The sequence below is a fragment of the Mytilus trossulus genome, chromosome 2, assembly GCF_036588685.1.
Source record: "Mytilus trossulus isolate FHL-02 chromosome 2, PNRI_Mtr1.1.1.hap1, whole genome shotgun sequence".
NCBI lineage: Eukaryota > Metazoa > Mollusca > Bivalvia > Mytilida > Mytilidae > Mytilus > Mytilus trossulus.
The window spans coordinates 97,487,539-97,502,996 of NC_086374.1; the positions used below are offsets into that span (position 1 = coordinate 97,487,539).

Below are 15,458 nucleotides of genomic sequence, written 5' to 3' on the forward strand. Positions count from 1 at the left end.
AATATTTGACGCATTTTCTACAAATTGATTTTTGTTAAACAGTAATGTCGTCAAGTTATAAAGGTGTAGCAACGAAGTTATGAAAACAATATCGTATTTGTTTAAATTTTTAAAGGTTTCATTCTTTTAAAATTTACACTTGTTTTCAGTTACAACAAATGTATGGTATCAGGTTATGACAAGACATTTATTGTTTATGCACCAAGGTCTTGTAAGGCTGTCATCAATTGAAATCGATTTGTTTTTGTAATATAAATGAATAATTGTTTAGACATTTTAAACACCCATAATCAATACAATTGCATTTATTTATTTTTAATAATCGTTAGGTTTTCATAATTTTCCATATTCCACCTCAAAATAAACAGATTTATAATATTAAGTTCTGCAACTTTTATTAGTACCAGTATACTACTTGAGCTTAAATGATAATGAAAATATTCTAGAAATGATGCAACCTGTTTCGTATGCAAACATAATCCATCCTACAGTGATACAAGTACATGTATATTAAATGTTTTTCTCAAATCCAGACTCTAGCTCGACTATGATTTAAGGACTTTAATGCTTCAATAATAATCCAGAAAGTTAGTTTATTAAAGTCTCATCACTAATATAGACAATAAAATATTTACATATAACATGAAAAGATATTAATGCCATTCTTAAAAGAATTATGAGAGACAAAATGTCCAAATGTAACAATATGAAACATATTTTAGGTCACAGATTTAATACACATTTGTAATATTAAAGTTGACCTGAAAGTGTCAATTCTAATCAATAAACCCATCAAATATTGGACTATCATATCAAAGTAAACAGACAACAATTATAATTATTATCATACACTCGCCTAGTGTACACTGACATACAATAAAATAGAAAAAACTAACCAGTTTATTGAAAATTTCGAGTGTCCAAATGCTTTTCTGAATTTATCAATATCAGATACCCAAACACCCTTATATTTAGAAGCTACGGATGAATAAATATGACGAAACCTAAGAAGCTATTAGACAATAATTCCAAATAAAGAAGAGCAAAATTATCTGGATTTGCCATCATCAGAAACGCTAACACCCCATATGGATGAATAAAGACGATGATACACAAGGAGCTATATGACAACAATGCCAAAAAGAGAAAGTCGGGCAAAATATCTAAGATCAGTTTTCAATTCCATGAAGGAGATAAAACCTAAGTTTGTTAATCATTTCTTAACATAGTACTTTTCTATCATAAAATAAAAGTTTATTTTAAAATTTTGAATATATCTTATTTGTCATTTTCGCTATGTTGAATTACATTACATTTTTATAAATTTTCTCGGCACTTTATTTGAATCTTTGTAGTCCGACTCCTCATTTTCAACTTTTGTCCATCAAAGCCTTAATATATATAATTATATTTATAGATAATACGTAGCCTATTTATAAGCATTTGAAACTGTCTTCCTTAGACTTCTATTCATGCAGTCTTCTGAACTTACCAATTCCAAATAAGTCTTCCAGAACTCCGTCCCAGTCCGTTCTTTGTTTGTGTATTATTTCTGACGGCATTATAAATGTCATGCTTTGTAAATCCAAAATCAAGAGTAAAGTTATTTATCACTATCCATTTCTACGAATTAATATATAAAATCCACACTCAAAAAAGCAACCTTTCCATAAATCCAGTAATGTAAACTATTACAGCGTGCTTTTACAATAATCTATATCACGTGACATACAAATTAACATATGACTTCATCACAGGTGAAAACGAGGTACAATCAACATACCTGAAGAAAATCAATCGTCTGAGTGAAGTTTAAAGCGATCACCAAAGATTAACCAAGGTTTCATTGTAAGGCGTTTAACGTCCACTTTATTAACTACACTAGCATATAAAGAAAGTCTTTTTACTTATTGATTTGCCTTTTTATGAATATGAAAATGTTATAATCCTGTAAATTCTCTTGGGTGTCGTCAAAATTGTATACCTCATGAATAAGTAAGTATATGGTAATCGAAGAAAATCTGTGATATTTGAAAACTAAGACCTGAAGTGAAACCATATACCTTTTGGGAGATTATAGAACCGTTGGATTAAATATGGTATATTACATGTCTTTGTTAGCGAATATGTAATTACATGACAATTCAGAATAGGGATAGCAGTCATCTTCTATAATTTATAACATAGACATATACAATACAATTGTATTATATGTCTCTGTTTATAAGTATCGTCTTTTCAAATGGTGTCGTTAATATATATAACGAAACCCAAAGCAATCAACAATCGTTTATAGATATCCAAGGCTGAATGTAATTTTTGAATTATTGACATTTGCTTTCATTTTAGAAACACTCTTTTGTTTGAAGAACCAAATCCTCTATTGGACTCAGTTGAACCTATGATATATTTTGTTTGTTGGTTTATATGTCAGGCTATTATATATATGATGGGTCTAAAAGTTCTTGTTAATAATTTTTCGTACGCGTTTGCTACATTATGATTAATATCGGCTTTTAAAATCACTCACTTTTACGGTTACGCCACTGTACTTTTCCTTTGAATTGTTTTACACTGTTTCAAGTTTTTACATGGGTTTTGCACAATGACGAAGGCCGTACGATAACCTGTTTTTGTTGACAACATTGAACTTAATGAATTTTTGTTAAATATTTGTCTTATTGAGAATGATATCAAATTTTGTAACTAATAACACTAGGATTTATTTCTTTATTTGTGTATTTTTTTGTTTTTGATATTTACTCTACACTGCCTCATAATTCAATAATTGTAATAGTTCACGACGGGAGTCACTGATGGAGATGGACATGCTAACACTTCCGGAACATCTAAGTTCACCACGTGACAGGTTTTTGTTAGAAAATAGTTCATTACGATTGCCCAATCTTGTGTTTTTAAGGTATTTTTGCTTTTTCATGTGTCCATTATTTCCTTTTTCTTTCTAAGGACAATCTTTCATTTGACATATCATTGAGACCATGTAATTTCTGAACAACTTTGAATCAGCGAATTACTAGTTATATTGTGTGAAGTCACGACGACTTGCGATTTCTTTTACCGAATTTGAAGTTGAGTTAGTCAAAGTTCGAAAATAAACGCTCCAGACCATCCAAAAAAAATTAAATCTTTCAAAGAATTTGTTTCCTTTGTACCTAAGGTTATTTTGAACTTCAGCGCACCATTGATTATACCATCATTATCGAGTTCATTTATTATTTAAAAATTGAATTAAATTATTCACAGGGAGAAATAAAAATAACATAATTATTTTAATTGCTTATGAACTAACTGATATTGTTTGGATTTCAATTATAAGTATTTAACACAAACGTGATAGTAATATACCACCACAGAAGACTTATAAAAATGGATATAAATTTAAATTAATTTGACAGTGCAGTCTATTTTTAAAAAAAGTGAATGAAAATGTACTAACGAACTTTGTTTTCTATTAGGACCAAGACACTCCAGTATTATTCTCCTTGACAGGACAACCTACAACGAATATTCCGGCTGATTTATATACACACTGTGTAACTTTTGAATGTCTAACTGGCAACGGAGTGTGCAAAGATATCGTGTATTCCTATTTTATAAACATGTGGCAGTGTCAACGTTTATTTGTTCCACCTTACGGAAGATCCTCTGAAAAATATGTTATTTATAAACAAAGGACCGAAAAGAGTGAAAGACAAAAAGGCAGGACAGAGATTACAACTTTAAAAATGCAGGTTAAAATTTTTCATTCTAGCTCCCCCTCCGGTAAAATTCAAAAGGTAGCTCCCTAAAATGTTTTCCAGTGGAAATTATATTTCAGAATATTCTACCATTAAGAACTAATACTATACAGGAATAAAACAGCTGAAATAGAGGGCATTAAAATTATCAAGTAGATGAATAAAATTGACAGTAGAAAATGTGGAATGCGTCAAAGAGTATCAGGGCCCTCGATTGTATTTTGGATCAACACTTTCAAAAAGACACGCAATGAAGACCATCTTAATACTTCCATTCTTGCCACAATATAACATACAAGAAGAAGCAAGTACAATAAGCAAAGACATAATACTGTGCTGGCAAAACACGTACTGATATACAAATAAGAATATGTGGTATTAATTGTCAATCAGACAACTCTTCACAAGTGACAAAATAACATAGAAGTTAACAAATAAAGGTTGTCGTACGGCCTTCAACAATAAGCAAAACCGATAATACTTGGACCAATTAGACACAAGAACAATTGACGCATACAAACGTAGCGTTAGATTTCATGAACCACGTGCCAAATTGAAAGATATAATATAAAACATAGTAAAACAAAGTTACAGATAACAACAGGATAGTGACTTTGTAGTCACTATCCTATATATTAAAGACTAAAATTGAGAATGAGAATGAAGGATGTGTCAATGACACACTGACAAGCCTACCAAAGAGCAGAAAACAATTACCGAAGGCCACCAATGGGTCTTCAAAACAGCGAGAAAAATCCCGCACCTGGCCTCTAAACAAAAATGTGTAATTTGTAATGGTATAACACCAACATGTAGATTGCGAGTGAGATGGAAGTAGATGATACGTGTTGTACAGCAATTTTATTTGTGTTTTAGATGGATCTGTGAAATCCTTTTAACGTAAACATTTGAAATATGTAAAACAAGTAACGTGTATAAAATACAATCTTGTTTTATTCTCTATACTGCTAGCTTATGCAGATGACATGAAACGACACATTTCGATTGTCTTCGGTAACTTTGAATGTTTAACAGAAAAGCATGCAACTTGCAGCTGTTACTTAAATACAAATGGATATATTATGAAAAAATTACCTAAGTTTATTCTTGCAGCAAAAGTGTTTGCAACTCAGCATTTTAATTTGATAAAATTTCACACAAAAAAATACTTTATATTTAGTTATATGGAATTTGATATATTCCTTCATGTATTTGACAACTGTAATAAATTACATAACACGTCTGCATATTTTTATTTAATTCAGCATAAAAGAAAATTGAAACGTGAAATTAAGATTTATTTTAAGATACCTTTGAAAGGGTGTTACATAAATTGCAGTATTTTAGTTTTGAATAAAGTACTGTGGTCACATGCATGTTGAGTAAAACCAAACTGCAGTTCTTTAAACCAAACGGTTTAGATATTCAGGTTTTCAAAAAACATTTATACGATTTTGACGATGAACGAACCTAAGATATATGTACGTAATCAGCGGTCCTTTTCAATTAACACTTTCGACATTTTTTTTATAAAGTGTTAAATTAAGAAGGTTACCACGGTAAGCACGAAAGCTAAGTATGACGATAAACTACATAAAAAATAATTATGAAACATAACAAACTATGTAAACATGCATACACACGACTGAAATCACTCTGAATTATGACAGTTGACATTTAAGTGCGTTTCTAAGCACTCTGAAATAGGGGCGAAAGATATCACCAGGACAACTCGTAGATAGAAAATAAACTAACAACGCCTGGCTAAAAATGGAGAAGACAAACAATAGTATATACAAGAAACATCATAGAAAACTAAAGACCAAGCAACACGAACCCGGCCCACCAAAAACTTATTTTTTTCAAGTGCTCCGGAAGGGTAGGCAGATCGTGCTCCACATGTGGTACCCGCCGTGTTGTTCATGTTATTTCGGACTCGGTAAATAGTGTAGATGTAACATTGGGATGCCGTCTATCAGGGAAAAAATTAGAAAAGATGACACTAAGAGATTGGAGAGAAACATGTTTCACAAGTTCCACACAAGACATCAAGAAAACCATCTATATACTATAGATATATACGAGTCTAAATTGAAAACTACGTTCAAACCTATGATTGCGTTGGATAAAAACCGCAATTTTTATACGTGTGCATGTAAAAAAAATCGTTGTAGAAGGGTCTAAATACAGCACAAACAACTTTTTCCAAAAGACCAAAAAAAGTGAAAAAGTATATTTAAACAAAACGCATTTGACTTACAGGTCGAACAACTGATGTTCTTTAACCCTGATTTCCATTGCGATTGCCAAATAAAATTGATCACAAGATGTAACAAAATGGATCTTAATATAAATTTAATATATACTAATCAGAAAACAATTAACTTGTGGCCACGATGTTATGCCACAAACATAAAGTGTTAGTATTTTTTTGGTACACCAGATCCGGATTTGGACAATATATGTCTCTTCAGTGATGTTAGGGCTCAAAACGATATTTTGAAGGCCATATAAAATGTACCCTCATTTTTTGATAGACTCTTGAATTTCAAGAGTCAATATAGAAAAAAACGGATCATATAAACCGGAGGAAAAATATGATAAATAGGATAGAGAAAAGATTAATAGCTACGTGCTACGCTATGAAACAAAGAAACAAGACTCAAGCTGGCAGCCACGTTTAGCAGCCAATCAAATTAGCAGCCACTTTTTTCCAGCAGCCAGTTTTCATGACATGTCTAAAACCCAAACAAATGTACAAGACTCAAACGTTCTAAAAAAATAAAATAAAAACCAAATACCACTTTCTACAAGATATTTAAACATGAAAAATCCATCCACTAAAGGATAAATAAAAATACGTGATAGGATATGAAATAAAAATGAATGAAAGTCAGATGTCATGCCAGAAAAGAACCTTAAGATACCGGTATCTGAACTGTTTCCAAATTTTAGAAGGACGATTGAATCATAAGAACATAATAATGACTGTGTCTTAAAATAACAGATAGAATGAATATGGTTATAATTTGTATACTTCAAATACAAAATAACGTGTCTAACATATTGGTGTTTAATTCAGTATGAAAAAGAAAAGTCAAGGCGTAAAATTAACATATATATTTAGACATGATTTCCTATAACAGCGATACATGTTACAATATCTCTTTCTGATTTGTGTAATTTACCATAAAAATTGATATATAAAAAGAAAACTATATGGAAAAGACTTGACATTAAACTTTAAAGTTAATTTAAACATATAACGCCTATTCATATTCTTACATCATCAAGTTTCAAAGATAGATGTGGAACAAAAGAATTTATATTTGCAGTGATCGAAGCGCTGATTTTCAACAAGGACTCACAAAGCTAAGCTGTTGGAGAGCCAAAAAAATTAAGCTATATATCCTGTTTTGTGTAGTGTACAACAATCAATCATTGCATGCTATTGCATTTATTAAACGCGCTTCAAACTATGTATATTAGTAGTGAATTCACAAAGCTCGAAACGTTAAATATTTTTTTCAGAAAAACACCACACGTGTCATGATGTCACAAACATGGACCTTTTCTGACCATTGACCATTTATCATTACTATATACGGTTTTATTTCGTGTATACACCAGACCATAGTATACAGGGTTTTGTATACAATGTATACATTTCATGGTTTTGATGTAAAAAAAAAAATAGTGGGAGGCATCTTTACGCTGTCTGCTGACATTCCTTGTACATAATTTTTATTTTCAACAACCTTCATTTCTTTTTTTTTTTAAATGCATGAAAAAAAGAGACATCGAAGCCTTGCATGCATGAAGAATTGTCACCATTCAACATTCTTACATTACAGTTCAGTCTATGTACACATTTCTGTTATGTTTAGAGCAACAAAGAAGAGTCGAGAAGTGAAATTCATTTCTGTTTGCACGTTTTTTTCTTATTGAAGAAAATATTGTTTAATTTCCTCCTTTATGTATCGTCATGCAACATAAAATATAAACACCAAAGAAAGTTCGCATGTTTTAAATCTATTCATTTTACTCGATATATCAACGAATAGCAGTGACAAAAGCAAATAAAGTATCAAATTGACTTTGGGTATGGGTGATAGACTTCACAAACATATTGGTTTATAAACTTGGTTTTATTCACTGTCAAAGTTTTTTTTTCTTTAAAACATCAATACTACTGTTTGCTGACTCAATTTAGATATAATTGTTTTTATTGTTGTTTTTTTGTTATTTTTTTTAAGTCGTAGATTAGATCTTAAGGAAATTTAGTTTCTTTGTCAAATTCATGTTAAAATATATTTCAACCGCTTTATCTGACAATCAGTAAGGATGCACTATTTGTTGTTTTCTTCTGGTGAACAATTAAACTGAAGTGAGAGAAAATAAATATTTAAACAGTTTACCTGTAAATAGATTTCGTTTTATAGATATCATACAAATTAATAACAATATAAAATCCTTTTTCAAGCATAAAATCATTCACTGAAACCGAACGAACAAATTATCTGATGAAGCAGCAGAGTCACACATGCGTACGCATCGGGTCATATAAAAGATGTCAGTAATATTATATTTGGGAGGAAATGTTATAAATCGTCCTGCTCTTTTGTCATCATGTCAATGTTTGAATGAGGTGATTTATAGAGGTATCGAGGTATTTTATGGGAGTGACAAGAAATATAGCAATAGCCGAATTGTGGAAAAAAAGTATAGAAATTGTGGAAAAACAATTTTAAGCAAATAAGTTATAGCAAACATTTAAAGCAGTGAGCAGAACATTTAAGATGCGCTAGGATCAGACTGTAAACTCTAATCCATGCTATCTTTAATGGACATCAGTAATGTTTGGCGAATGATACATACGTTCAAGCATTGATTCATGAGTATACTCATTTTTCACCGGATACAACAACTTTCTGATGAAGTACACATGTTAGCAACATTAGTGACAATATATTTCCATGTCTCAATCAATTATTGCGACACACTGAGCGATATTGTTATCTTTTTTCAATTTTACATATATATTACTTTAGAAAAACAACCTTCAAATTGACGGCAAAATATATAAGAGACCTTACTTAGATGTCAATGAAGGATATTAGAAGTACGATTTCCATTCACCTGAATGGTTTTATACTTACTAAATATGTATCAAAATTCAATTTAAATCGTCGACATAGAATACATTATTAATGATAATCTGCAAAATATTTCACAATTTGAAAAGACCCATTCACACAAAAAGACTTTTTCATTCAAGTGAAATTGCCGTTGAATAAAACATCTAAATGATCTGCTTTGATCTTAGGAAATATGGCGTTGTAAATACCTACCCCGTACTGCTATAAAGTATTAAATAACGATATAGACACAAGAATAAAGTTACAAACATCTTATAATGCTATAAAACCTCTCGTGTTTTCAGAACAATATTCCTTTAGAGGATTTATTATCAGGAAGTGTGCTGTATATTGCTACAATTATTGAGTGGAAAACTGTTCAAATATTGACATGTAAATAATTGGAAAACGGGTCAATCAATATATCCTAACATTATTGTGACCTGTTAAAGTCTGTGTATCTGTATATTGTGCCATATAATTTTATTATCCTTAAATTATCCCAATGCTGAAAAGTGTACAGGGCGTCCCAACATCTATGGCGGTGTGTTGTAATACAGTATGAATAGTGTTACTCATCTTTTTGTCGTCAAGAATTCATTCAAGCTTTGTACAACCTAACTATACATAGATGTAGATATTGAATTGAGTACATTTTTTTAATTTTCCCAAATTTAGTCACATCACTCAATAGGTATTGTGTTGTATTATTTTTTTTTCTCGGCAAAGTTTGAAGTCAAGCGACATCAAAGTTGAAATAGAAAGAAAACCCCAAACCATGTTTGATTGTTGTTAACAACCTTGTTATAGAAATTTATTTGAGTCAAGCACTTAGTTAAAAACTTTACAAGATGTAGTAGATATAATTTTATGTCAAGTTTTAAAATGTGTATTATTCATCCATCAAATGGTTATAAAAGGCGAACAACGACGGTTCAAATACTATTATATTTCCGAAAACATGCAATACGTGTGGTATACAAGTTATTACGACCACACTAACAGTAAGCTTTCAACATACCCCTTTGGTGCAGTTAATATCATTGTTAACTTATCAATGCATCTGCTTTCTATTTAACTCTATAAATTGCAAATATATGGAAAGTGCAAGGGTGAAGGTTGTCGAAATTTATCTTATATTAGCAAAGTACTTTTATATTTGTATATACCGTTTTTCCTATTTTCGCAAAGTCATAATGATAGACTGTGTTTCGGTTACAATAAACGATGCTAAAGGTAAGATTAAAACCAGATTATTTTTTAAAACGGCGAAGTGTTAGTTCGTTCATATCATGAATATGAAAAAACACCATTCGACAAGACTTGGGGAGTATAGTTGGTTCCCATACGATCGCCGATTTTGTTCTATAAAAGTATTCTAACTATATTCCAAACTATCGATTATCGTGTGTTCTGACAATCATGATGTGAGTGAGTTTTTAAAATGAATAATTATTAGCAAGCTTCTACTACCAACCACTCAATTTGTCAACGTTATATGCTGATGATATGTTGCAGGGTTCCACTTAAAAGTGTAAAAAAGATGGTCAGATATTTTACAACAACAAAAAAAAAAATTCTGTTCCTTTTATGACTTCATGGTGGGATATTGTTACTTTCGACTTGCAGCAAGAACAGTTTTGCTATAAACATTTCTTTTTTTGGACAATTTCTTCCTTTTGAAGTAAATTTCGAAAGGTATCTTAAATTGCACGTTTAAGAATGACTTTAATGAAACATGCGACAAACCATCATATATTGTCCCAAACCCCTAATATTTTAAAATTCATTATTCATGGTTATATATATATTTCTGCAAGGTGGCTGTATTATAATTTTCAATCATATGTTCTTACTTATAATATTATAATGATCACTGTCCAATTCTTATTGATCACTGTCCAATTCTTATTGATCTTAAGCGAAATTTCCTCAGACGTTTTTGATTTTTTTTAAATCTTGAATCTCAACAATGTCATAAAATATATGTTATATTCACTTACCTTAATACTCATTAAACAAATACATGTTGAAAAGAAACATGATAACACTATTCCACCTGTATACAACTTTTATAAACGGTTCAAGTTGAACCGATACGCAACACTACAAAAGAGGCTTTGTTTTTGCTTTCTTGTCACATTCAATCTTTAAGCATTATACGATTTATTGAATTAAAAAACTAAACAGATTACATATCTACGTTTTGTTTGACCTACTTAGCAAGAATTGTGTTACGTGTAAGTTATACTTATGAATGGGAATGATACAAATCACGATGCTTAAAAGTTGAAGGTAACTTTTATCGGTTCCATCAAACGGAAGATGAAATAAAAGTAAAATCACTCTTAAACAGCCTTATTTATTGTTATTTTTCATGTACATTTTGTTTGTTGACTAATCAAAATTAAATAAGGTGTTAATGTTATTTTTAAAGTTAGTTAGTCATTTGGAGATTTTTGGAGTTGAAAGCAGATCTTGAATATATTCACAGATTTTTTGAAGTCGGATCTACAGCTTGAAACACTGTATAAGATTATATTTGCTTTACGTCAAGTGGCAAATATTAAATGCACAATAAGATCGACGTTGTTGTGAAACCTATTTATTATTGAAGACCTGCCATCGCCCTCTAAATGTCTTCTCTTAGACATTTCGTTGCTGTCTCGGTGTTCGTTGTTGTATCTTTTTTGTCGTTGTTGGTTATATGTACATTTTAAAGTGATATATATTCTTAAATGGATTTCATCGTCAATTTACCCGTGTAATATAAGCCCCATTGATGATTAACAACATTATGCCCGTGTATATAAGCCATAAACTGTTTTAAATCCTTATTAGATATGCTCCTCATTAGTAGGAGGAAGTTACAGAAAAGAAGAAGAAGAAGGTTAATTATTCCCACACCCCATTTGTTGTCCGTACAAAGTTAGCAATACCTGTACCACGTGCTTTTCGTTATTGTTGTTTTACATTTCTTTCGTCGGATCAGTTGGTTGTTTTACATTTTACGTCGGATCAGTTGGTTGTTTTACATTTCTTTCGTCGGATCAGTTGTTTGTTTTACATTTTACGTCGGATCAGTTGGTTGTTTTACATTTTACGTCGGATCAGTTGGTTGTTTTACATTTTACGTCGGATCAGTTGTTTGTTTTACATTTCTTTCGTCGGATCAGTTGGTTGTTTTACATTTTACGTCGGTTCAGTTGGTTGTTTTACATTTTACGTCGGATCAGTTGGTTGTTTTACATTTCTTTCGTCGGATCAGTTGGTTGTTTTATTATTTATTCAGTTCAATAGTCCAATGTCAGTTTTTTGTACTCCCTGTTTTCCTTTTCGTGTATTATTGTTTATCTATTTTTCGTTTGAATTTATTCAAATTGAGGGTATAATTGTGCACAAATCATAGAATATTTTAGTTTTAAACTGATAGTCCTATTCACATAAAATTGCAACGAGCTTTTAATAAGATGTATGCTCTTGCCATATGTAAAAGGAAGAATATTTTATGAAAACAAATATAGCCCTTTATTTGGTATCAATAAATCTTTACGAGAATTTGTATCGAAAAATAAATTCAAAACTAGTATCTCAATTGTTTGTAAAACAATTGAAAGGTCTTTCCTGTAAAAGTGATGTTTTCGTTATGTACTTTGTACGACCTTTCGTTTGATATACGACAAGCATACCTTTTCAAACTTTTCGCTTTTAACACTTAATGACCTCATCCGCCTACAGTTTTGAGATCGGAAGTATGATAAATGTAATACAGAGTAGATGAGCTTTCATTTGATATGCGACAACGCCATTTTCTAGAAAGTTTGATTTTTGCACTTAATAACCCTATCCAACTAATTTTTTGAGGTCGGGAATTTGATATTTTAAATGTACACATCATGACCTTTCATTTGATATACAACAACCCTATCTTTAAAGAAAATTTATATTTTGCACTCAATGACCCCATCCAACCCATTTTTGGGAGACGTCAATTTGAAATTTGAAATGTACGCTTTATGTTCTTTCATTTGATATGCGACAACCTTACCATCTGAGAAATTTGAATGTTTGCACTAAATGAACCCACCCTGCCCACTGGGATGAAAAGGGGGTTCAAAATTTTCATTTTTAGGTAGAGTTTATTTAGACCTTCAATTTGATATATCAGATGACCCCATTTGACAAAGTACAAATAATGATGCAATATCAACTATATAAATAGAAGTTATGAAACTTACAAAGTCAATGCAAAACTTGAAAATTTCAAAATGATTTTTTGGTGTATTTTTCCATGGAATGTTTTTGGTATTTGGTCAAACATATAACTATGTCAACCTCTTCAATTTCTTAAACATTTTAAGTGGTAAGCTCTTGTTGATTCAGAAATACATGCCTCCGCTCGCAAAACTTTAAACTGCAGTATCTCTATAACGACAATAGATATCTCAAATCTGTTAAATGATAAATGATCTACAGTTGAAGGACAACATTATAGCAAAAGAATTGGGACAATTTCAAAGTTCACCAAGGTCACAATTAATCATCAAATATATGATGCAATACCAAACTTGAGAACCGGAAGTCATAGAGACATGGGACTATCACCATTCAACTCAGGACCACTTGACCTTTCAGAGATCACAATGTCAAGGTCATAGTATAATGTGAAGGTCAAGGTGAAATTGCATCATGACGTAACATTGACCTCAAATTGAAGGTCTTGAATTACTGATCATCTTTGCAGTATATAGTAGGTTGATATCTGTTACCTTAAAAAAGATATACACAAAATACTAGATTTTTAAGAATCATCCCGTTGTAACTTTTGAACAGACGGTCGGACATTTTTCGGTTAATAATATAAAATGTAGAGCTCGTCGAGAGGAACATTTTATACGCTGTATGTATGCAGCAAAGTCTTATCGTTTTCCTAATATGTAAGCTTGAAATTGCAGCGTAATTTTTTTTTGCACTCAGTGACCTTTGACCTTGGGTGCATATTCAAGGTCACATGAATTACAGATTATTGGTGCAGGTCCCAAGTCTCTACGACTTCCGGTTCTGAAAATAAAAAAATTCTAAAACTGTTTACAATTTTTCAAGGGGAATAACTCCTTATAAGGGTTAATAACAAAATGATTGTATATGTTCAATAACATTGCCATCTGTTCTTGTACATGTTACCGTTTTCAAATCGATTCTGTCTTGAATACTTTTTGCTAAAAATGTAAAAGAAAGAAATTGCTTCAAGGGGACATAACTCTCATAAGGGATGATGAAATCCTTAGCAGCCTCATTTGGTAACATATCATGATAAGATCTAGCTATTGTCCAAATAAGGTCATGATATCTTTTAAAACATTTAAGGGGGGCCATGTTGAAAAAAATCAATAAAAGGGAGATAACTTCTAAAGGGGATGATGAAATCCTACAAAAGTTCATCTTGTAAAAGTTCATGATGAGGTCTCTCGATGGTCCATATTTGGTCTTGATAACTTCAACAGAAAGGGAAGGAGGCCTTGTCAAACAAATGTTGGAAGAAAAAAAAGAAAAAGAAAAAGAAAAAAAAACATTAGAAAAACAATAAGGTCTTTCCTCACGTAGGGGAAAGACCTTAATGATGAATTAATGTCTTTAAGCATACTTTCATATTGGTTGATAATTTTTGTGGTTGTACGGTAATATGTAGATTTAGTAGATAAGAGCGTACTGACATAGTTATAATCTAGTAATCAAGTCTTATATCATCTCAAAATGAGACACAAATCAGATAAATATTTAATATAACATATCATTACTATATTATAGGGTTATTGCATGAATATTGGGGAATATTGTCCCGAGTAGAATTTTATATTGCACGAGCTTGCGAGTGCAATATATGTTCTACGAGGGACAATATTCCCCAATATTCATGCAATAACCCTTTTATTGTATAGCAATATAATATTTGAAAGTAAAAAATGATTTTAGATAAGATTTTGTCGTTGATGACGTCATGAATATTGAAGACTTATTGCACTAGTGCAATATTAGAATTTATTGCACGCTAACTTTTGGTTACGTTCTGTGGGAAATATTATATTGCTATACAATAAATCTATTTACGTCAACTTTTGAACCTAACACACAATTTTAAAATATCATTTTACGACGTGTGATTTCTTTGAATCTTTACGCACCGATAGCAAAAATATCATTGGATTATATTTATTCTGTACAGTTATTGCTTCCCGAGATATTCTTGAGTTAATTGTTATCTTTTAATACAAGTTTTACCTCTAATTTTGTGATTTATGTTTAAAATATATGTTGAAAAACTGAACTTCCCTACCAAAAAATGTGGTCAAACTGTCTTTGCTCATTTACAATATACCCGTTTCAGATTGATTGGTTGATTTGTAACAAGTTTTGTGGAAAAATATAAACAGGAATTACGAGAAATGTTTACATCGTGTTGAAAAAGGTTTCAGTGCGACCCATAGAAATTATAGGTGGTGTTGATGTCACCTTGCCATCTTGTTTTTATTGATAACTGTAGCAAATACAAATTATTTCGTCC

General features: G+C 31.0%; 1 protein-coding gene across 3 annotated transcripts in view; it reads right to left on the minus strand.

Moving 5' to 3' along the window:
• LOC134708480 (F-box/LRR-repeat protein 7-like) overlaps nt 1-15,458 on the minus strand; it is a 65,406-nt gene that overhangs the window by 18,780 nt on the left and 31,168 nt on the right. The window contains exon 1 of one of the 3 annotated variants that reach the window (XM_063569044.1): nt 1,493-1,747. The exons of the other annotated variants lie outside the window; for them this stretch is intronic. Coding sequence (XP_063425114.1) covers nt 1,493-1,574 — 82 coding nt within the window. The 5' untranslated portion in view covers nt 1,575-1,747. Of the gene's footprint in view, nt 1-1,492; nt 1,748-15,458 lie in introns of those variants that run through there. 3 annotated transcript variants of the gene reach the window in all.